General features: G+C 39.6%; 1 protein-coding gene across 4 annotated transcripts in view; it reads right to left on the bottom strand.

The window, feature by feature from the left end:
- Positions 1 to 23659, bottom strand: part of Amph (amphiphysin) — a 186299-nt gene that overhangs the window by 46428 nt on the left and 116212 nt on the right. For all 4 annotated transcript variants that reach the window (XM_027409380.2, XM_035441502.1, XM_035441504.1 and 1 more), the window contains exons 4-7: positions 15971 to 16065; positions 12528 to 12623; positions 5601 to 5708; positions 4825 to 4910 (exon numbers count right to left, since the gene is read on the bottom strand). In XM_027409380.2, the coding sequence (XP_027265181.1) occupies positions 4825 to 4910; positions 5601 to 5708; positions 12528 to 12623; positions 15971 to 16065 (385 nt within the window). The remainder of the gene's footprint in view (positions 1 to 4824; positions 4911 to 5600; positions 5709 to 12527; positions 12624 to 15970; positions 16066 to 23659) is intronic.

Below are 23659 nucleotides of genomic sequence, written 5' to 3'. Positions count from 1 at the left end.
CTTAAAGAGCAATCATGAAGAAGAGAAACAACTTGTAAGGTGATGCCTTAAGCTCTCATAGACCATCCTTGGTGACATACTTCCTCTAACAAGGACTCACTACTTCAAACCTCAGCAAACAGCACCACCAACAGGGACCACGTGCTCAAATGTTGAACATTATGAGGGACATTTTTCATCCAAACCATGACAGTGAATATTGTTTTGAGTTTATTTTTCAATGAGTAAATTCCAGAGAAGATGAATAAATGAAATTCTATGTCTCAGTGTTTCCTTATAATATTTTCCTTTTTAGTGAAAAGTTTGAAGAAGGAAGCTTTGATATATCTGTCAAGCTGTTTCTATTGGCTGAGCAACCCAGGGTCTCACATTTAACCTATTCCAGGGGGAAAAAATCCCTCATTACATTTGCAAGCACCTATGACCCTATTTTTAAAACTTGTGTATGATTACCACCTCTTTCTGTTTTTTGTTTGTTTTTTATTTTTGTTTGTTTGTTTCTGTTTTTTTTTTTTCGAGACAGGGTTTCTCTGTGTAGCTTTGGAGCCTATCCTGGCACTCGCTCTGGAGACCAGGCTGGCCTCGAACTCACAGAGATCCGGCTGCCTCTGCCTCCCGAGTGCTGGGATTAAAGGCGTGCGCCACCACTGCCCGGCCCTCTTTCTGTTTTTTTTTTTTTTTTCTGAACTTTTTAATTCAATTTTTTCAAGCAATATGTTTTTATGTTTTCTCCCCCCCCAATGCCTCTTAGATCTTCCCCACCACCCTGCCGACCCAAATGTTACTTCTCACTAAAACAAACAAAAACAAAAGCAGAACACATGCATTTAAAACCTTCACAAAACCACAAAAACAGAAATCAAAATGAAACAAACAAAAGACCAATTAGATAATAAAGTCCCAACAAGACAAGAAGTTGCAGATAGCTTCTTGATTAGGGGTGGGAGCCCATGTTCACTTCCCCTTCTCTGTGCTGGTACTCTCTCTGTCTTAAGCTTGTGCAGGTCCTGTGCATGCTATCACAGTCTCTGTGAGTTCATATGTGCATCAATCCTGTTGTGTCTAGAAGACACTGTTTCCTTGGAATCATCCATCATCTCTGGCTTTTACAATCTGTATGCCTCTTCTTCCACAAAGATCCCTGAGCCTTAAGGAGAGGAAGACTTTGATGAAGACATCCCATTTATGACTGGAAGCACCAAAATCCTCCACCATGTATATGAGATCACTATTTCTTTATTCCAAGCAACGAGTCTACTGGGGACCAGTCCTTGTCAAGCCAGAATCATGTAAAATAGCCCCCCAGTCCTATCTGGCCAGTTCTATCAACACCCCTATGCAGTTCCTATCCACTACTCATCCCACACATTCTCAGGTCAAATGTCCCCCTTTGCACTGCCATCTTCTCAAATGGCCAAGAGTTGATTTTCAAAGGTTTACCTTGTTCTATCAACTCTCTATATTTGCTGTATGATTCCTCATGCCTATCCTTAAGTCAAGATTTTCAAACCAGAGATATCCAGTGTGCTGTTCCCTCACATCTGATGGAGTCATCAATGCCTGCCATGGGCCGCTGATCCTTCTACCCACTGATCCCTCTCTGGTAGTTCAGCACAGGTGAAGTATCATTAGTTCCCCTGTATTTGAACTTCCTATTGTCACGGGCACTCCTGGAATGCATTCATCATTGGAGTGTTCTCTGGTCACTCGCTTCTTGAGATTCTATAATTTCAGGGTCCTGATAGAGCTCTGATTATTTCCTCACAGGTTTTCCTTCAGGGCTTCCTGATACTGCACATTGCTTCATATTGCCACTCAGGCATCTGGGCATCTAATCATCCATACTTAGTGTTTCCTATCCTCCTTTCCGAGCCCCAGACACTGATACCTTAACAGGCTTCCTAATGATTCTTTAAACACAGCAAATGTAAGATGGAACTCAGTGCATTCCCAAACCTTCATTTTCATTATGCACTAAACATTTGAGTGAAGCAGTCCACATCACTGAAGTTACAGTGATCAACCAGCAATGTCAGTCTCCATTTTGTTATTTTTGTCTGACATTTTACTTTTTGTTATTTCTTATCCTTCAGCGTAGGCTGTAAGAAAATACAACTCTCAGTATAAGATCTATAACACATCAAAGAAGTTTGACAAGCAGTGAGTAACCAATAAAAATTTGATAAATAAGTGAATCTAAACTTAGCCTTTGGCCTACTCTTTCCCTATAATTCCATCCTTAGAATTTGTTTTCTAATTAACCTCATGCCATATTACATTAATTAAACTTCCAAGAACTAAAGTTCAAGAGATGTCTAAGCAGTTTAGAGCACTGACTGCTCTTCCCAAGGACCTGAGTTTAGTTCCCAGTGCTCACATGGCAGCTCACAATCATTCTTAACTTCCCAGTTCTGGGGGACCTGACACCTTCTTCTGGCTTTCATGGCTACCAGATACATGTGGTACTCAGAAATACATGTAGGTAAAATACCAAAACACATTAAAAAATTAAAAGACGTTCCAAGAATCAAAAATCTGTAATACCCACGCCTTTATTTGTGCACTCACCATCTTGGAATATTTGCTTACCAAATACTGACTTCAAAATATTCATCTTAAGTATCCCCTACAGCATCCTCCATCTTTATATGAATACTTTATAACCATCTCGAAAGAATCACAAGTTTGGTAAAAATATAAATATAGGTCAGGAGGTAGAATACTTCTGTAGTGTGAATGAGACTCTAAGTTCGACCTCCAGCTACTTCCCCAAATAAATAATAAATAATACAATCTTTTGCAACCATTTCTTCCTCTATGCAGTTGATTATGTGTGAATGCATTTGTTGATTGTGTAGGGTGACCAGAAGTGTACTTCTCATCTCATATTTTGAAATGAGGTCTCTCACTGAACTTGCAGCTCACTAATTGACATGATTGGTGGCTGGTGAACTTCAGTGATCCATCTGTTTCTGGCCCTTATGCTGAGTTACAAATGCATGCCACTATGCCCGCTCTATTTGGCAATGCGGATCTGACATCAGGTTCTCATGCTTGTGTGGCAAGCACATCACTGAGTGAGCCATATCCACAGATCATACTTTTATTCTTTATACAGCCAAATGTTTGAAACAATTCCCTTTGCATGGAAGAAATGTATGATGAACAAAATAAGCAAAGAACAAACTAAAGACAAGCATCCATCTTAATACCATCCACCTTTTAGATCCAGAGATGCAAACAGAGTGAAAGAAAATAATAGAAAAGGGTGATGAATGGATCTCTGTGAGTTCGAGGCCAGCCTGGTCTCCAGAGCAAGTGCCAGGATAGGCTCCAAAGCTACACAGAGAAACCCTGTCTCGAAAAACAAAAAAACAAAAAAAAAAGAAAAAGAAAAAGAAAAAAGAAAAGAAAAGGGTGATGAGGAGGGTACCATGTAAAGAGTGAGCAACAGAGACCTGAAGCAGGTATCAGGTACATGTATTAAGAGAGATAAAAGAGGACACTTTATAGCTTCATGTGGTGGTGTACACATGTAATCCCAGCATTTGGGGAGGGGGGTGAAGTCAAGGGGATTGGGAATTCAAAGTAATCCTTTGCTATAAATCAAGTTAAAAGGCAGACTGGGCTATATGAGACCCTGTCTCAAAGCAAGCAAACCAAAACATAGGACATTTTGTAAGGATAATATCCTCAATACTATGCACATCTGAAAAGGGAGTAAAATATATTTTTAAAAAGCTGGCAGAACTGAAGAGGAAAATGGGCCTGAAAATAGCTGATGTCAATAACTCAGCTTCAGTGATAAATAGAATAATTAGGCAGAAGACAGAGAAGAGAGGACTGGATGAACACCACAGCACAACTGAACACAGTGAATAATTTCAGAATGTCTGAGTTTGATGCAGGGATTCAAGCATTTATCACTGAATACATGTTCCCTGCTGCATGGCCAGTCCTGTGCATTTCCCCATAGGAGACAGTGAAGATTAAAAGTACTGACTTCAATTTCAGGGTTGAGCAATGTAAATGGGAAAAGAGCTATGTATTTTTGAAAAATCATGACTGTGTGCAATTTCAGTTAGAGAGCCTCAGATAAAAGCAGTGGGAAATTAAGCCTGCATGTGAGTTTAATTTCTTCAGGGCCACCAGCTATTTGGAAGGTATGGGGAAGAGATTGACTAAAACTAATACAGCATGGCGAGCAGAGTTCTGTTGGAGGGGCTGGTGGCCTGGAACTGCTGATGAGAACTGAGGAACATAAGGCATCCCTGCTTCCAGGAACTTCCTGGTTCCACCACTGAGCAATGACAATGGAATAAACCATATAAATCTCTCTTGGTACCACAAAAACTGTGAAATGCCTGTAAATCAGAACTGCACTTTGTGGCTGAAATAGGAATATAGCTCAGGTTAAAAATCCAAAGAGCAAGGTCAGATGACTAGAAGAGGTCTTAGAATAAGGGAAATAAGAGCGGAAGGGGTCTTACTGTAAGTCTTAAGGTTAGGGGAAATTCTCTTAAAGTTTGAGTCTCCACTTGAGAAACATATCAGTGTCTAAATAGCTGCCAGGCACATACGGCTATTTAATTAAAATGAGATGCAACAAAATAAATATAAAATTTCATTCCTCAGTCTCCCAAGCATAAGCCAAGTATTCAGCAGGTGTATGTGACAAGTAGCTTCCATATTGGAAAGCATAAATACAGTACTTCTCCCAGACAGCACAGAAATATTATAGGCAAGGAAGGTGACACAGGGGAAAGCCACTCCTCTTGAACTGTCAAAGTGGGTATGTGCAAACTGGAGCAGAAGCATGTTTACCTTGACCATAACGATGGTAATTCTTCTTGTAAGTCAACATTGAACTCTTCAAACACTTTCTGAGCTTTCTGAAACTCCTCTTCTGCCTAGAAATGACACACAACATGTTTACACACATGGGAAGCTATTCTGATACAGAAAGCATCACTTCATATTAAACAGGAATAGCCTTGTGGTTTCCTGAGACAGCTTCGAGGAGAGGTATTTGTTGAAATCTACACCACTTTGTAATTAAATATGAAATATTAAGATTCACAAGAAAGCCAATGGCTATTCTTTGAGTCTTGGTCTGATTTGTTGATTCTACAAAAATGCTATACTGCCTATATGGATCTCTGCTGTGGATAGTGTTCATAAATGCTCCTACAGAAAAGTCAGAGCTCCATGCAGAGTATAAATTATTACCAGGTGTATTTTCAAGTTAGGCTTGTAATTTGCTATAGAAGATACTACAGAGAAAAATATTCAATCATCATATACAAAGGCAATCACCCAAAGGCTGGAATTCCATGGCACAATCTTACTGATTTACTTGGGAACTGATGGGTAATTCATTCAGGATCTGCTCAGATATGTAAGTGTCATTCATGGATCTCACGTATAATAACATGAAAAAAGCTTATTTTAATGAAAGTGGCTTAGAAAAATATAATTTAGTTAGAATTCTATCCTGATTGTAGCCTTCCTTTAAAAGAGAAATATCTAATTTTTAAAAACAAGGCTGCTACATGCCTTAAGATTTGGAGAGTAATGTCACACACTGAATCCATCCTTACCTTAGAGATCCGACTTTCATCTTTCCTTTTGGAACTCTGCAGAGCCTCCAAGTGATGGCGAGCACTGTCGTAATCCACGAGCTTCCTGCTGCGCTTAGCGATGCGATTCTGCAAACATGGAAAACACATGAACTGATGGAGATGTGGTCAGAGTCTATAACTGCCAAAAGTCAAAGATCAAATGCTTTAAGAGACTTTAAAAGAATTGCTGTATTTACATATGTATGTGCCTGGGTGAGTACAGTTAAAGAACAATCCAGGAGTCTGTTCTTTTCTACCATGTGGCTTTCTGGGATTGAACTCATGTGGGTCCCCAGGCTTGGTGACAAGAACCCCTACCTGCTGAGCCATCTTACTGGCATGGAAGGTGAGGGTTTTAACAGGAGATAGAGGTGAGCAGGAATATGAGTAGGAAGAAAGACAGAACAAAGCTTCTAAACCTTTGTGTGGTAAAAGAGTTCTGGGATTAAATGTGTGTGCCACCACCACCAGCCCTAGGTATTTCTTTGAAGATTGAATGGGGAATAGAGAGAGAAACACACACACACACACACACACACACACACACACACAGAGAGAGAGAGAGAGAGAGAGAGAGAGAGAGAGAGAGAGAGAGAGAGAGAGAGACTGTAACTAGATTCTCTGCTGAAGCTCTGGCAGGAAAAATGATACCCTAAGACAGAGTCTGTACCCCCCCCCCACCTAAGTTGTCAAACAATTAGACAATGGACATGAAAGAATTAAAATGTTTCCCAAACCCCATGCATGGGGAAGGACAGCTAAAGCCCTAGCACTAGTCAAAGGAGGAACTGGCTTTATGGAAAGAGATTTTTCACAGTTCCAGCATCTTACTCCACAGTTCAATTAACTTACACATACTTCCTGGCTTCTGTGTTACAGAGGTTTTACTGCTGCCTCAGAAAATACTGAAGTTTGTCTCCTGTTTACAGTGATGACCAAACTGTACATGAATCCATTTTCTTGTATCAATTCCTGCCCCCCCCCCAGTTGCATTAAAACACAGGGAAACTGGGCATTAGGTTTGTGAGCCTAAGTGCTCAGTAACAGTATAGATCTGAGAATCCTAGAAGGGAAAAATATTGACTTGTGAACACCTAGTCCTATCTTAGTCAGTCTATTTAAAATCAATAATAACGAAAAACACAGGAGGAGGAAAGTGTGTGTGTGTGTGTGTGTGTGTGTGTGTGTGTGTGTGTGTGTGTGTGTGCATGTGTATGAAAATGAGAGAATGGAACTCATAATTTTGTATGCTAAGATAAAAACTAATTTAAAAACAATGAAAGTATAGTATGATCATAAGAACTACAGCAAACTAAACTTTAGAAAACATATAAGGTACAAAACAATAGAATAGCTGTAAAATACTTAAAAAATAAGTTGTGAAATAAAAATCTCTCAAGTCAGACTATTCTCAGTAAAAATAGCTTGCAGAAATGAAGGTGAAAGAAAATTTCAGAGAAACAAAAATAGGGAATTCATTCCCAGCATAATATTTTAGCCTAATAAGTAGAACTGCATGATTCAGTGAATAATATAAATGGTAAAAGTCAAGGCAAATATAACTGTCTTTAATTTTAATTGTGTGAAGATAACTACTACCCATTCTGAACAACAGCAGCGGCAGCAAACAGAAGCAATGTGTTATGGAGCTAATAGCATACGTAGAGGTAAATACAGGTAAATCATAGCACATCAGGAGCTCTGCAGATGATGTATTCAGTAGTATAAACTGTGTGGAGTTAAATATGACAGTTGAAAATGTGTATTTATAAATGTATGATAATCACTAAGATGTTTAGTCAAAGAGGTGGAACCAGTAAACAAATAGGGCAAAATACACTGAACTCTGAGATCTAGACTTAGATGCTGACTTAATTAGCCTGAGAAGGGAGTTGACAGCCACGCATTACACGTCTCTGGTTATACCCAGCTGGCCTAAAAAGAAACACCATTTTGTGAGATGGCATTTGAAAACCTTTTAAATTGGGTATACTAACAAGAGTGGAAAACAGTACTAATAATATACTTATGGTTTTGTACAACGCAGTAACCACGGGAGACTTCACAGCAACTTACAGGATGGCTATGGTAAGGATTGTTCCCATTTTACTCAGCGAATTTGGAGTTTAAGGAGATTAACCTGTAGTTTGCGGAGAACTATGGACCATGTCTGAACCTAACAGGAATGAAATCAGAGATCCACTCGATGGACTGACACCAGGAGTAGAGAAACAACACTCAAAAGGGCAGCTGACTCTCAGGTGTGGGAGTGCAAGGCGAGCAGGTGCCACAGACTGCTTTCTTCCAATTTGCACCTTCTGAGCAATCTCCTGTCTGACTTCCTGTCAACTCTACCCTGCCTCTGGGACTCTGTTAATTCTCACTCCCAATGCCTCCACAGTCTCTGCTAATTATTCCTGCCATTCAACACCGATTCTCCACAGTCCGCTGACACTGGTGACAGGTAGGTTCGGAAGCTTATTCACCCTGAGCAGCTTCAGATCTTAATTTTCAATCCAACAATATTTTCATGTTTCTACTACTTCCAAATGGCAATGAAATGCTTCAAGACACACCCGGAGTGGCCTTATGATAGTCACTGAGCTAGCCTAGGCAGGGGAGAGTGCATCCCTTCAACAAGGCTGATGGACCTCTTGTTCCAGAACAGTGATAAAGCTCATTTTTTTTAACAAGCTCCCTACTGTTTCCTTCTAAGGGACACAATCTTGTGTATCGTTCAGTGTCCCCAGAGCTCTTCTATACAGATGTGCCTCTGCCCTAGGGATATCTTTAATATCTTCCAAATAGCAAATCTTGAGCTATTGAAGATTGAATCCATCTTTGAAAAGAGCTGAAATTTAGTTACTACCATGCTTCAGAATGAGGTGGAAGAGTGCACTGGTAATTTGGTTCTTCAAAAAAATAAGTGAAGTGCATCTTGTGAGACATTTCCCTGTGAAGGCTCTCACAGAAGGCAGCTTACTAGGGTGGAAGTGAATATTTTAAGATCTGTCATTCACTCAACACATAAAATTTTGCGCTGGGGCAACAAATCAATCTTATTTCCTTTCCAGTATGGCATTTTAGGAGTTTGACAAAATAAATAAGTAAATAATAAAGTTTTATAAGAACAGAGTTAACTCAGATTAACTTTTCATATAACACAATTCTAATTAGGTACCCAATAGTAAACTTAATTAAGTCAATTTAAGTAATAGTAATAAATGTTAAGCAATAATAGATTTAATTAAAATTTCTCAAAATTCCTCTCTGCCTAGTTTAGAAAATGATTTATTACACTTAAAAGAAAACTCTAACCCCAACTTGGAATTCATTTTTGCAAACTGAAGTAAATACATGCCTAGTTGATCATGCATGGCTGCCAACTTAGACTCTAAGCTACATTTATTAATAATTGTGCACAGCTGTAAGCCTGCCTGGGTTGGTGACATGTGGGTTTTAATTATAATGCTGATTTTTAGATGTCAGCACTACACAATGGGAACCATTACACAGAGTGCCCTGCCAGTCACAACTCAAACATCAAATATCATCCTCATGAATGGTGCTTCATAGCCCTCTGTGATAGTCTATAGTAAATGTTTGGGAATTTGCCTGAGGTTTTAAATGCACATGGCGTGTTGATTCTAATGGAAGTAAAGGAAGTCATTTTTGTTCCATGCTTTGGAAACTTTCCACTTAATGCTCCTTTACATCTATAACCCCTTCACTAATATTCACCAACCATAATTTTATAACTTTATGGAGTCTAGTCCTACTTCTCTATCACACTCTTGAGTATGTGTAAAATTTAAATCTGTTTACACACACACACACACACACACACACACACACACACACACACACACACACACACACACACACTTGAATATAGCTATTGTCTGCTCTCCAATTGTCTCTTTCCTGAGATATCCACGATATTCCCTTAATTGCTGGTCATGCTAGGCAGTTTTCCAGTACTCTGCTTTGGCTGATAATTTTGTCAATGGCCCTTGAGAGTTAAGGCTAAAAGGAGAGCAGAGACTGATCCAGCCTCTTCACATGACACATGTAAAACCTCAACATGCATTTGCCTTCAGAGTAGCATGGAGAAGCCCTTAATCCTGTTATTTCCCAATCCCTAGACATGCTGGAACTGAAGGATCACACTCAGGTGTGTATTCAGTGATGAGCTGCAAGAAAGAGGCTCCTTAGGTAAAAGTTCCACTGAGTGTTATGTCATGTTGATTTCAAATAAACTAATATGAGCAACCAGTGTAATCAATTTTGTTTTTGTTTCAAACCTGTAATTCTGTGCATATTTGCTTTGTAATTATATACTTTTAGGAAACAGAGGCAATAAAATAATTATCTCTGGGTAACACTGCACCCATTTTTTCCTTCTGAAATTCAGGTGCCTTTCAGTTGTCTACTTATCTAGTAAACCCCAACATTACTTAGTTCAGTCACACTACAAACAGACAACAGAATCAGACAAGTTGCAAGCTGATTTAAGTTTTCAGGTAGGAGAATACTGTTTTATTTATCCTTTTCTAATTTTTAGATACTGATTTTATAGAGATTAAACTATCAGGTGTTAGAGGTAATATCAGAAGATTTTCTTTCTCCCCTGGATACACGGTTTCAAACTACCAATCAATTCTCTTGTGGAAAACAGAAATCAGTAGAAAGGTTCTTAGCTATGCAGCAAGTGCAAAGAAAAGCCTTGGTGGAGAGACACTCAACAAGTGTGTGGTCACTTGAAGTGGTTTCATTGCCTGGCACAGCCCAGGGCATGTGGCTGTCATGCCCTAACTCCCAGCTCTTATGTGAGTAGACTCTCAGATCTTCTATGTGACTTTTGCATGATATTCCTAGATGGCCCCTGTCTTGAAAAAGTATTGAGACACTAACTATTCAACAAACTGAGGACCCAGTTTGGTCTTGGATGACACTTGACTCTACTACAGAATTAGTCATCATCACCATTCTCTGAGTTCTGTGCAAATGAAGTTAAAAAAAATCCAGACTCCTCCTTCAGAAAGAAAAGGTTTGACAAGTGTGCAATGGTTCTACTTTTAGGGAGATTGCCTATGGAATTGGTTTTGGTCTCAGCACTGATGGGGTCCAGCTCACTCTAGATAACTGGAGATTTTGAAGAGTAGATGGATTTGGTAGTGGATAAGTGCGTAAAATGTATTCAGTATTGAAAGTGTGAAATCTAATGTGAACCTTCACAGCTTCCATTTCAAAGGCCAATTTTAAACGTACATAAGTTCATTAAGTTGCATAGAGTTTAGGTCTGGCTAATTTTTGATATGTAGCATTTTTATTTATTTGCAAGGATTTTATAACATTTATTTTAAAAAGAACAGGAAGTGGGCTGTACCACAGAAAGCCTGACAGATTTCTCAAAACCTGACTGGGGTGACTATGAGGGTCTGGCCAAGACCATCAATATGAACACATCAGAAACCAAAGCAGAGTGGGGATAAGAAACTCTCCAGAAACAAGATGACAAGAAATATAGCAGGCTCATTAGTGTTCGTAGTGCAGTTCCCAGCATGCCTAAAATCAACACCACAGACCTTCTAACCTTTCCCAGATCTCTAGTCACTTTTCTGGTGCTATGTTTATCAATACACATTCTGTTTCTAGCACTATCTGTGTGTCCCTCATCAGAAACCTAAGAACCTAGTAAATTCTAGTAGCTGCCTTCTACACTTCAATGTCTGCTGACAGGTGACTATTTTGTTTAATCAGTAGATACCAGCATAGAGACTCAAAGCAAATGAAAACACAGGGAAGAAATCACTGGTGATTATGCTAACATTGGGAAGCCATCATTCAGATTTGTTTCCTTGACATGTAGCCTCCAAGAGGAACATGGTTGGAGAGAACCACTTAAGTACTTGCCCAGTGAGTACTCCAGGAAGCAGCAACTTGTTCTTTCCATATTGGTCAGTTCTCCTTATTCATACCCTGCGGGAGCAGAAAAGCTAGTCCTCACCCTGTGTGATGTTTTAGGGAAGCTGCTTTGTTTTACTGGGTCGCCAAGGCCAGTGCATTTCCCACAGACAGTTTCCTGGTATTTGTTCACAACTACAGAGAAGGCCAAGGCACAGTGGACTTGTGCAAGGGAATGTTCCATGTGCCCACAGGTGCTGGACCATAGCATAGCCTCCTCACCCTGCTAGAAGGACAGTGTGCCCTGACTCCATCTTGAACGCTGAAGCTAAGGCTGCATATCTTTGCAAACAGACATTTGCTTAAACCTATCTTTACCCCCAAAGTCAGTTACAAATCTACAGCATTCAACCATTGGTTTCTTTCTTTCTTTTAACCTTTGCAGGGAAGTTAAGAGCTAAATCAATTGTATTAAACATAATGCACTTACATCCTAATGCAAATACACCTGAAAGGCTTATATTTCAATTTTAATCTGAAATTTTCAAGGATGGAAAAAAATGCCCAGGTGCACTGTGACCACATGTAAATTAGCAGCAAATAGCAAAATATTAGATTTCTCCCCACATTTACAGTTAGGTTTCATCATTCCCTGTGACCATTTATTCTAATGAAGATCATCCCACAAGGTTTGACTATAATGAAGATTTGGATTTTTGGTACATTTGGTTTCTGAGTTTGTATCTACAGCCTTGTAGATAAAAAAGACTTTGCCAAAGAAAGAAACATTGAAGTGTTCAGTAAGAGGGACACTTTGATTTCTGTAGCTGAATTTCATTTCACGATAATAGGAATAGAATAAAAACCCATGCTTAACTAAATGAAAGTTATAAATGTCTTTCATTTCAGCTTGAGAACTTTTAATTCTCCTCTGCTGCTCTAGTTTCAATAACCACATGAAACCATTCCATTATTTCCTTCACACAGAGAGTGAAATACCTTTATGTCAGGAAATTGGCCCAGGTAGGTGTCCAGTGTCAGCAAGGACCCATCCACTAGTTTTTGATGGAAGTCTTCCCACAGCACATCACATTTCTAAAAGAAAAATAAAGAGACAGTGATCCAATAATCTCAGACACATTTCCCTAAACTTCTAAAATATCTAAAACCATAAAACTTGGTGAGCAATACTTCTGAGATATTAGAAGATGCAATATGAACTAATATACAAATGTTAAGGCAGTCCGTTGTAGTTAACAATACAAGCTAAGAGCATGACTTCTTTAAAATATGTCCCTGCCAGCCTACAATCCACACTGCCAGAGAAGCTAGTAAACAAGGGGGACCCTAAAAGAGACATACATGGTCCCCTGGAGAAGGGGAAAGGGACAAGATCTCCTGAGCAAATTGGGAGCATGGAGGGAGGGGAGAGGGAAATTGGAGAATGAGAAGGAGAGGAGGGGTGAGGAGGACATGATAGGGCAGGGAGGTTGAGTTGGGGGAAGAACAGAAGAGATCAAGATAAGAGATCCTACAATAGAGACAGACATTATAGGTTTAAAGAGAAATAAGGCACTAGGGAAATGTCTGGAAATCTACAAAGATGACACCAACTAACAATCTGAGCAACAGAGGAGAGGCTACCTTAAATGCCCTCCCCTGATAATGAGATTGATGACTAACTTATATGCCATCCTATAGCCTTCATCCAGCAGCTGGTGGAAGTAGAAGTAGACACCCACAGCTGAACCTTGAACTTAACTGGAATCCAGTTGCAGAGAAGAAAAACTGATGAGCAAAGGGGTCCATACCAGGCTGATGAAACCCACAGGAACAGCTGACCTGAACAAGGGAGAGCTCTTGGTCCCCAGACTGATAGCTGGGAAACCAGCATGGGAGTGATCTAGACCCCAGGAATGTGGGTGTCAGTGAGGAGACCTTGGAAATCTATGGGGCCCCTTGTAGTGGATTAGTACTTATCCTTAGCATAGGAATGGACTTTGGGAGCCCATCCCACATGGAGGGATACTCCCTGAGCCTAGACACAAGGGGGTGGGTCTAGGCCCTATCCCAAAGGATATGACCGACTCTGAAGACCCCCCTATAGAAGGCTTCACCCTCCCTGGGGAGCATAAAGGGTACGAAATAGGTAGGGTATTAGTTGGGGGGAGAAGAGAAGGAGGGGAGGGAGAGGGAACTGGGATTGACATGTAAAATAATCTTCGCAATTCAAAGTTAAAAATTAATAAAAAAATAAAATACATCCCTGATTCTGAATTACTAAAGAATGCAGATGCTTTCTTTAGCAGGTTCCCACATCCCAGTAGATGGACATTGGGGCTAAAAGACTGAGAAGAGCTCCTGTGAGCCAACTAATTTCTCCCACACAGTTGATGAAACTAGAGTCAACCCAGACAGAACCAAACAACAGAACATGGCTGAAACATCATTTGCAGAATGAAAAGTCTGTCATACTGGGATACTCTTACCAGTTATGAGGTATCCAGTGGACTGTGTTGGGGGGAGGTGTGAATCTTTGGGTTTTTTTAGTAGTAAATCTTTTTTTAAGTTTCTTTTTATTTATTCTTTGTGTCTTTCACATCATACATACTGATCCCTTTCATTTCCCTTTGTAACTGCCCTCTGCCCTTGTACTTCCACCATCCCTAATAAAGTAAATTTTAAGAGAAAAAAAAAAGAAAAGAGAAAATATGTTGTGTGGAAGCTGTAGTGTGACACAGTGAGTTGTGCAATAAACCCTTTTGTCCACATAGCTTTACTTGCATGTGCTCATTGCAGAGTTATTGGTCTGGTTTGAGGCCTCTAGTGTTTACTATACTGTCAATGATGGGCCCTCACTGGAACTCCTCTTAAGAATCTTGTTGTTGCCCTGTGTCATGGGGATCTTGCAGCTATAGGCCTGTAGGACCAGATGGGTCCCTTTACATGTTCCCATAAATCATAGATTGGGTGGATGTTGGTATGGGCCAACAAATAACACTGGTTCTGGGCCTGGATAGTTGCAGAATTGGTCAACCCACCTGCTCTCCCCAGTCCTCACCACCAGGGTGAGCTCTCCAGCACTGACCTGGCTTGTTCACCCCTTACAGTAGTGAGCAAAGGGTAGGGACAGTTCTCCTGCTTTCATACTCTCAGTGGTGGCTCTCACACACCTGGACCATCAGGGCCAACTCTACTGTGTTGCCCAGGCTAGGTGCAGGGGCCAAGAGCTAGAATTCCTGAGAGGCAGGGAGAGCTAAGATAAGCATTTAGCATTACATGTTGTAATATTATGTTTTTATACTGAAAAATGTAAGATGAAAAAAAAACACTTGGTAGTTTCATTAGAAAATTCTGTGGGAACAGTTTTGTCAAATCCTCATCCTGAAAGATTTTAGAAGATGATATATCCAACAAGAGTGTTTCTTATAGACAAATGCATTCTTGTTTCAATACTAAGGACATTACAAAGACCACCATCAGGGTGGCAGCATTGTCATGCAGCATTCAGAGACTCTCTGTGAACCTCTTTCCCAAGGATGCAGAGATGTACAGTTCATAGAATTAACTTTCGCCAGGGCCTTGGCTGTATCATCTAATTCAGATCTTCTCTTCCTAGATGAGTTATATTAACTCACCCTATGTGATGACATGACAAACAAAGGTTCGTTTCAATAAAGAACTTGGTTGGAAGACAATAGCTGCCTAGAAGCTCCCATCAGTGACCACAACCTCCTCTGAACAATGACTACGGGACCTGAACACAAAGATTTGTGTTTTCAGTTTTTATAATTATTATTCCCATTTTCGAAATGGGAATGAATCCCAAGAAGATAAAGGAACTGCCTGAAGTCACACAGCCATTCTTGCTCTGTTCCACTGCACTTTCCGCAAAGTAATGACACCTATTTGCTCACTTCCTGCAGGCCAGGTGACCCAGAGCTATAGTCTTCAGTTCAGATGTGAAGGTACTTCTAAGTGCAAAGATGCCACGAAGTTCAATTGATTTTAGTGACTGCACTAACTATGCTACAGAGATGGGCGGTCTTCTGAGTTTTTGCTTCTTCATTCCAAGATGGTTGATTAAAAGGGATATAAGAATAAAAGAGTGAACTACTACATTAAAACCACACCTATTAAAAGGCTCTGCCAAAAAAATATGTTACAACCTGAGCTATGTAACAGAAAAGAACTATTGTTATTTTGAAGAAAAGCAACTTTTAATCCAAATCTCAACAGTTTTGGAATTTTTTGGAATCAACTTTCTCTCACACTGCAAGTGGGAGATGATTCAGACCATAAAACTCCAGGCTGATTTCTGAGCATCTACTCTTGTTTTAAGATTGATACCCTGAAATGGGAAAGTGGTAGGGGGGTGAGCAGTGGAAGTCTCCTGGAAGTCACCCAGGACTCCTATGAGCTGCCACCTGGCTCTCACTTACCTCACCAACCATCTTCACATCTTCCCTCCCATACCAGTCCGGCTCATAGACTTCATGAAGTGACTCAGTGAGCTTCATTGAGGCTTCCTGCATGCCTGGCATTGGAGAAAGACAGTTCCTGTTACATTACATGAAATGGGAAAGGCATTGCTCTCTTCCCCCTGCTTTGATAAGTGACACAAAAACAACTGTGAAGACACAGCTACATGTTTCAATACAAGTCTCTGAGTCTTATATTCTTTCGCACAGCACACATTTTCAGTTACTTAACAATGGTAGCAAAACACTGGGTTCCAGAAGTCAACACTGTTGTAGTCTAAGAACTGCAACAACAACGAGCTCTAGTCACTTATTAAGGGCAATCTAACAACAAATATCTAGAACACTGAAATAATAGACAAAAGCTGCAAAATTCTAAAAGCAAAATTAACCCTGAATCACTGTAAAAAAAAAATAAAGTTATATATCAGTTCAAAGTGGTTATTTGGTGTAAACAGCCAAATTATTGAAAGTGGTTACAAGTCAAGTGGAACTTCAGTGTTACAGAGACAAATAGAAATGTATTTTCTCAATATCTCTCAAAACTATGGCTATAGTTTTGAATGACACCTTTTAGAAAGCTTTGGAATCATGAACCTACAGTTCTAAATTTTCTTTACACATCAGTAGGTTGGAAACACACACTTAGTGACAGCAGCTCTGTGGAATGTCTATGAGCAGTGGGGGTATAAAGCATCTCCAGGGCTTTGCAGTCACCACCCCCTTACCTCCTCCTGACATGGCCAGACCCAGCAAAGCATGGAGGATAAGGAGCAAATGCTGAGTGGCTCAGGAATGACACCAGAACAATAGGCAATCGGTTGCTGGAAGACCTCACCTGGCCAATCTAATGTCTAAGCTTTCATCACTAAGAGGTTAACAAAGGGAAGCGGAGAACTGTAATTCAGGGAAGCAAAGATTGAGACTGTATAAATTGAAAACAGCCACATGACTTCTGAACAGATGGAAATCAGTTCTAGGTTCACCAAGGAGTATAAAAGGGGAAATAAAGGAGGTCTGAGATGACGGTGTGTATCACAGAAGAGTGTGTGAAAGCCAGAATACAATTTGGCATAAAAGCCTGTGTTTTCCCTGTCTCCCTGACAATTAATTGTATATAGATGATGTTTCTCACATCATTAAGTTTTGATATGCTTCACATCATATGAGGTGAGAAACCCTGTAATGAAGTACTCTACTGAGTATGCTATGGCTGAAGATGTCTTTGACAATGAGGTGTGAAGCCCATGTAGCTGAAGAGACTTGCATGACCATGCTAGAGTGAAGGCAGAGAAAGTCAATGAGGACTGAAGCCTCTGTGGAATCAAGTGAAGCAGAGTCATGCAAGCACAGACAAGACAAAGGCGACATAGAACCCGTGTCCACCCCTACATTCCAGCAAGTGAAGATAGATTCTCCCACAAGAAGATCACCACTGAGGTGACAACTACAGCATATGTCATGTTCACTCCAACCCTGATTCACACAAATTTGCACTAAGAAACACCCTCCTCATTTCATGGCAAACACTGGTTACTGCTTGTTGTACTTCTACAGTCCAAATGACAGGGGCTTCTGGTATTTTCTCGAAGTCTTTGTCTGAGTCTGATGAAAATTATAAGTAGCTATGGAAACAGGTCCTCAATAAGTTTGTGTGTGACACTGTCAGTCAAATGACCTTTGTGGTGAAAAATAAAACTGATCTTAGACAAAATAAAATTTTGTAAGACTTTACTCATCAATGCTAAAAGCACAACATTACAGTAATGTTTCTTTTAGACCAAAGTGACTGCCTATTACTGTGCATATACATAAGAAATTTGGGAGAGGCCATTTTAACATAGAAATGGGTTCCACGAAGTTGACTCCATAGGAAGCAGGTAGACTGCAGTTGGAATTTTCTTTGGGCTGACAACCAGCTTCCCAAATAAAGACATGGAGACTTATTATTAATTACGAATGCTCAGCCTTAGCTTAGACTTGTCCCTCTAGTTCTTTTTAACATAATTTAACATGTTTCTATTCATCTACATTTCACCTTGGGTTATTTTACCTTTCTTTCATTCTGTATGTTCTGCTTCCCATGTCCGTCTGTCTGGCCCCTGGCGTCTCGCTGACATCTCCTTTTCTTTCTTCTTTCTTGAGCCTAAATTCCTCCTTCTACCTATTCTCCCTGCCCAGAAGTTCTGCCTATACCTCCTCCCTTGCTAACAGCCATTCATCTGTTTGTTTTTTTGTGTTTTGTTTTCCATTCATCTTTTTATTAGACCACTCAAGTGCCTTAGGCAGGCAAGGACAAATAGCAACACGTCTTTATATAATTAAACAAATGCAACACATCTTTGTATAGTTAAGCAAATATTCCAAAACGATGGACTGAGACCCAAGTGAACAAAGGCAAGCCTTACTTTTGAGGACCATAAAGACTTTGAGGGATAATTTCAAATAATTTCAGTTGAGAATGATTTCCATTTGAATGCATCTCCCAAAGTTTATATTTGAGAAATGTAATCCCCAGTACAGCAGTGTTGGAGATGGGAGGGAGAGGTTAAGCAGGGACTGTCAGGAGGCTCTGTCCTCAAGAATGGATTGATGTTGCTATTGAGCAAGTGGCCTCATCATCAAGAGGGTGGGACCTACTAAAGAAGGAGCTCATTATTCTCTCTTTTTTGCCCAGGGAATGCTTCTGAGATGGCGTGGTACAGCAGAGAAACTTTCCAGATATGGAATTTTGATCTTGAACTTCTTAGACTCCAGATGAGCCAATTCAGTTTCTATTCATTATAAATTACCCAAAGTAAACTAAAACAAAGAACTCACTCTGGTGGCAGAATATAAGAACAAACAGCTAAAATCCAGTTTCTTTACTGGTTAATAATTTGTTAACCTCAGAACAGAGTACATCCTGAAAGTCACTACTGGCAGTTAATATCTAATATGGATATTTCATAAGATTAATAATTTACAAGTTTGCATAGCAACTATAGACCACTACATATAGGAAGAATATTGGATAGAAGCCTATATTGAATATGTCAGGCTTTCTCCAAAACATTTAATAAAATAGATTTTCCATCTGAGGCCAACTTCATGACCTTGTTTTTATACTTAAGACTAGTGGTAGAGATTGCACTCCAATGAGTACTCTTTGCTTGCATAGCTTTGGAGTATATGTTTTACTTAAAAATAACATATCTTATATAGAATAGTAGCCAACCACTCCAGTATGTCTGTAAAATGTTGCAAAGGAGTCACACTATATGGGAAGACAGTACTCCCTTCCATCACCTAACAGAAACCCCAACTCCAGGCAAATCCTCCATTCCTATTTTGGTAAGGGATATTCAAGACTCCTAAAACAATGTAAGCTTCTGTCATTATCCTTGGTTGCCTCCCAGAAGTTGAAGGTACATCTTATTTCTGAAGACATACCACACACTTCAGACATGGGACTTGGAGAAATACAGCTAGAACTGACCTTGAAGCATCCTCCCTGAGGATTAGCTCTCATAATATTAGAAATGCTATGCAAGCTGTCAAGAGAAAAAAGAAAACCAATAGTACTCCCCAAATGTAAAGCCTACAAACCACAGCAATGATAAGTATGATAAGGATTGTCCCAAGGGTACAATAGTAGCACTTTTTTTCTTAGGACTTACCAACTGCTATCTAATCAGACATAAGGCTGTTCAACATGAGGGAATTCATTCTTGTTACTATTAACTTAGAAAACTATTGGTGGGTGGAGGAGTAATGGACCCTAGAGGATAAATAACCTACTACTGCCAATTTTCTAAATCAATATAGTTTCTAAATATATTCTAAAGTCTTGTCCTTACAACCACAGTTAAGTGTGTAGCTTTTATCCCTCATCAAAGAAGCTTATTTTATGCACTAGGCAGAGGCTACAGAGATCCACAGACAGCCAAATTCAGAGAATAATAACCACAGTGAAACAAACTCCACTTGGAAGATCTATAACACAACTTCTATACCTAAGGTTTGGTCAATATCACAGAAGAGAGACAAGAAAGATTATATGAGCCACAGTAGTGTCTGTGAATGCAGCCAGTGGCTCAATGCTCCTGCCAAACTTGCCTCAGCTCCCAGGATATTTGGGGCTGAATCCCCTTTCTTTGTGCTGCTGCTATGATGATGTGTGCATTTTGGTACTATCAATTAGCCAACGTTCTCTGTGAAAACAAAAATTGGCTTTGAGTGAAATGTCTTCACAAATGCCAGTTATGATCTACTTAATGTATGTGTACTCCTTGTGTTTAAGTGTGTTTCCCAATGCAAAATGTGTTCCAAAGAACATTACTTATTCCTCATGACACTGAGAAGAGAAGCCATCTGGGATGTACCTCACAGCAGCTCTGCAGAACACAATATCACAGGCAGTTCTAAGACACACTCTGAGAATCTCACCTGGCATCTGCATGAATATGCATCCTAACCACCTTCAGCCAAAGCAATTTCAACACAGAACACTGTTAGTGGATAGAACAAGCAAATATCACCCAATCAGCAGACATCAAGGAGGAGCAAGCTCATATTATCCCTTCTCCTACAGAGAGATGTGGTCACTAGAAGCAGTAGGCTTTCATGTACTATCCAGTTTCTCACTGGAACTAATGTCTCACTTAAGGGGACTCCCTTTGTAACTCATATTAGAGAAAAGAATTATGCTAGTCTTTTTCTGTGGCATTCTCTATCCTAATGAGGTAAAAGAGACCAACTTACACAAAACTATACAGAACAGTGGTTCTCAACATGTGGGCCATGACCACTTAGGGTCAAAAGATCCTTTCACAGCAGTCACCTAACACAGATATTTACATTAAGATTCATAACAGTAGCAAAATTACAGTTAGAAAGTAGCAATGAAAACAATTGTATAGTTGGTCATCACCACAACATAAGGAACTGTATTAAACAATTGCAGCATTAGGAAGGTTGAAAACTACTGATAAAGGAGAGCTTATTCGTTCAACAAATACATCCATACAAAAATATTAGCTAATGTAGAGATAAGCTTCAATCTTAAAATAACATGACTTCCTGGGTTCATATCTTAAGTTGATAAAGATAGTAAATATCTAGAAAAATGTATATTTCTGATAGAATAGTTACAAATACCACTTGAAGTTGATTTTGAAGCAGTTACTGATGAGCTTTATGAACCTGCAGGACTAAACTCTTGGCATTACTTGTTAGAAAAATGTAAAATAGAGGTAATGGCATTTATCACATACTTGCTGGGAAGACTATAAACAAGTCAGTTGTCTAAAGTACACCTCCCAGAGTCCAGCACACAAAATGTGCTCTTGAAGAAGTAAGAGTAGGAGGGCCATAGAGACATGTCATCAAAGAAATACTTTTGCCACTAACCTAATTATCTGAGATTGATTCCTAGAACCCACATGGTGGAAGGAGAGAACCAACTCCAGCAAGGTTTCCACTGATTTAAACACACACACACACACACACACACACACTAGTGAAACTTTTGCATAGATGAGGTAAAAATCAATGAAACCGATGCTCAGTATTAGTCATGAAATCCAACAACCCTGTCAGAAAGGAGAAAAAAAAACAAAGGTTTGGAGAACACAAAACCAGACAGGGCATCATGTATGCAGTCTACTAAACAGGGTCCTACGACTAGTTAAACTTAGGTGTTTCATTTATGTCATCAACGAAATAACATGTAGGATTGGGTAGGTAACAGATAAGAAAATATACTGTTGTGCAGAGGTCCCAAGTTTGATTCCCAGCACCCAGTGCCTACTTTGAGTGGATCACAACCATCTGTATGTAACTCCAGCTCCAAAAGCTTGTGATGCTCCTGGCCTCTGGAGCACCCATACACATACATACACCCTCTCACAGATATGCATGCAAACACATAATTTTTAAATAAGATGAAGAAAATATTTTTTTTAAATACAGACAATAGAAGTATCACCCTCATGAAGTTGTCATGAAGATTGCAAGTGTGTTCCTGGCAAGTGAGACACTTACACACCTTTCAGTTTAAACATAAATTTTATTGATCATTATCATTATGACTAGTTTTTCATTAATAGCATCCCCAGTACTTCATTATTTATCAATATATTCATAATCAGCTTTACACATTCACTCTGAACTGTGAGAATACTTCCTTCAAAGTGAAATGCTGTGTCAAACGTGTGTGTAAGGAAGTCAAAGAATACTCATTTAAGAGCTTCTGGTATACTGTTTTCCAGGAAAGTGATCCTAACAGAAAAATTTCATGCATCCTTGAATATCCAGAGGTGCAGGGATGGCATTTCCTGTGTCATTTTCTTAACCATTCTCTGGTGAGTCCTGGGGATAAGGATTATTCATGCCACTTCCTTCAGAAGTTCTTTGTTTCTTTTTGATTTGCAGTGCTGTGGACTGAGCCTAGGGTTTCACCTTAATTAAGCAAGTGAGTGTTCCACCACTACCTATGTCACCTGCCCTAAACTCCTTTCACAATTTTATTTTGAGAGAGTTTCACTAAGTTGCTCAAAGGTAGCTTTGATTTTACAATCTTCCTGCCTCTGTTTCCCTTGCTTGATTTTTCTCTTCAAACAGGTTGTTCATTTTTAAAAATAAACCATTCTCCATTTAGTTTTCTTACTAAGTGCTTTATATCTTAGTTCAATTGCATTGAACAAATTGTCAAAATTACAGTAATTTTAAACACACATTTACATGGTAAAATCTCTTGTTCTTGGTGTACATCTTTGGAGGTATCTTGTAAAGACCTCATTCACCCAAAAAATGGGGACAAAATACTTTGTGTTTTAGTATAATACTGAAACTTTTTACATGTGCATGTTTAAGTCTTTATTTGAATCGGAGGCAGTGAAGTGTGAAATTGGGCCTTCCATGTTTTTCTCAGTGTTTGTAGAGTTTTCCCCAAGACTCCTTGTAAGATATTTCATTCTTTCTCCACTCATCTTGAGGTCTTCTCTATGGAGTATCAAATCTGTTGGTGCTCTTGGCTGACTCAGACAAGGAGGAGGCCTGATGATGAACCGAGAGCAGACTGGCTGAGCACACCTCACCATTCATTCATTCCTCTCTTCCCTCTCCCAATAGCCTCCTACATTGCATGGCAAAGGTCAGAAACCAAAGCAAAAGCCTCTCTGTTCTCTAGGTTATACATTGCCAAAACTTTATAAACAGTTTGGCTTTGTTTTCTTTTTTTCTGCAAGTCATAGGCATGTGTTCCCTGGTACCCAACCCCTCCACCTGCTTTTCCTGCAACTCCTTGGTCCTAATATGAGAGGGCTAAGTGAGTCTGTGTGTATTGTACCTTGGGACCTAACTCAGAAGGGAAGCCAGCTGAACCTTTGCTTCAGTAAAATCTCCCACTCACTCTGTCTAATAAGCCTTCCTAGAAACCCCTGGCATGTGGGCGGCATTTATTCTTAGTTTGCTGCAGAAGGGCTCATGTATATTTGTCCTTGTTTATTCTGATTATCATTTATGGAAATTGGAAGTGGATGGAAAGAAACACCTGTGTTCAAGTATGCTACTTGCCAGAAAGCCAAGTGGAGCTCTCATTAACACTCACTCATGTCTGTTACAAATTCCAAGAACAACTTGTGCTTGGAAACAGGTGGTAAACAACAC

Source organism: Cricetulus griseus, chromosome 3 (genome assembly GCF_003668045.3).
Source record: "Cricetulus griseus strain 17A/GY chromosome 3, alternate assembly CriGri-PICRH-1.0, whole genome shotgun sequence".
Lineage (NCBI taxonomy): Eukaryota > Metazoa > Chordata > Mammalia > Rodentia > Cricetidae > Cricetulus > Cricetulus griseus.
This window is presented reverse-complemented; position numbering and strand designations above follow the sequence as displayed.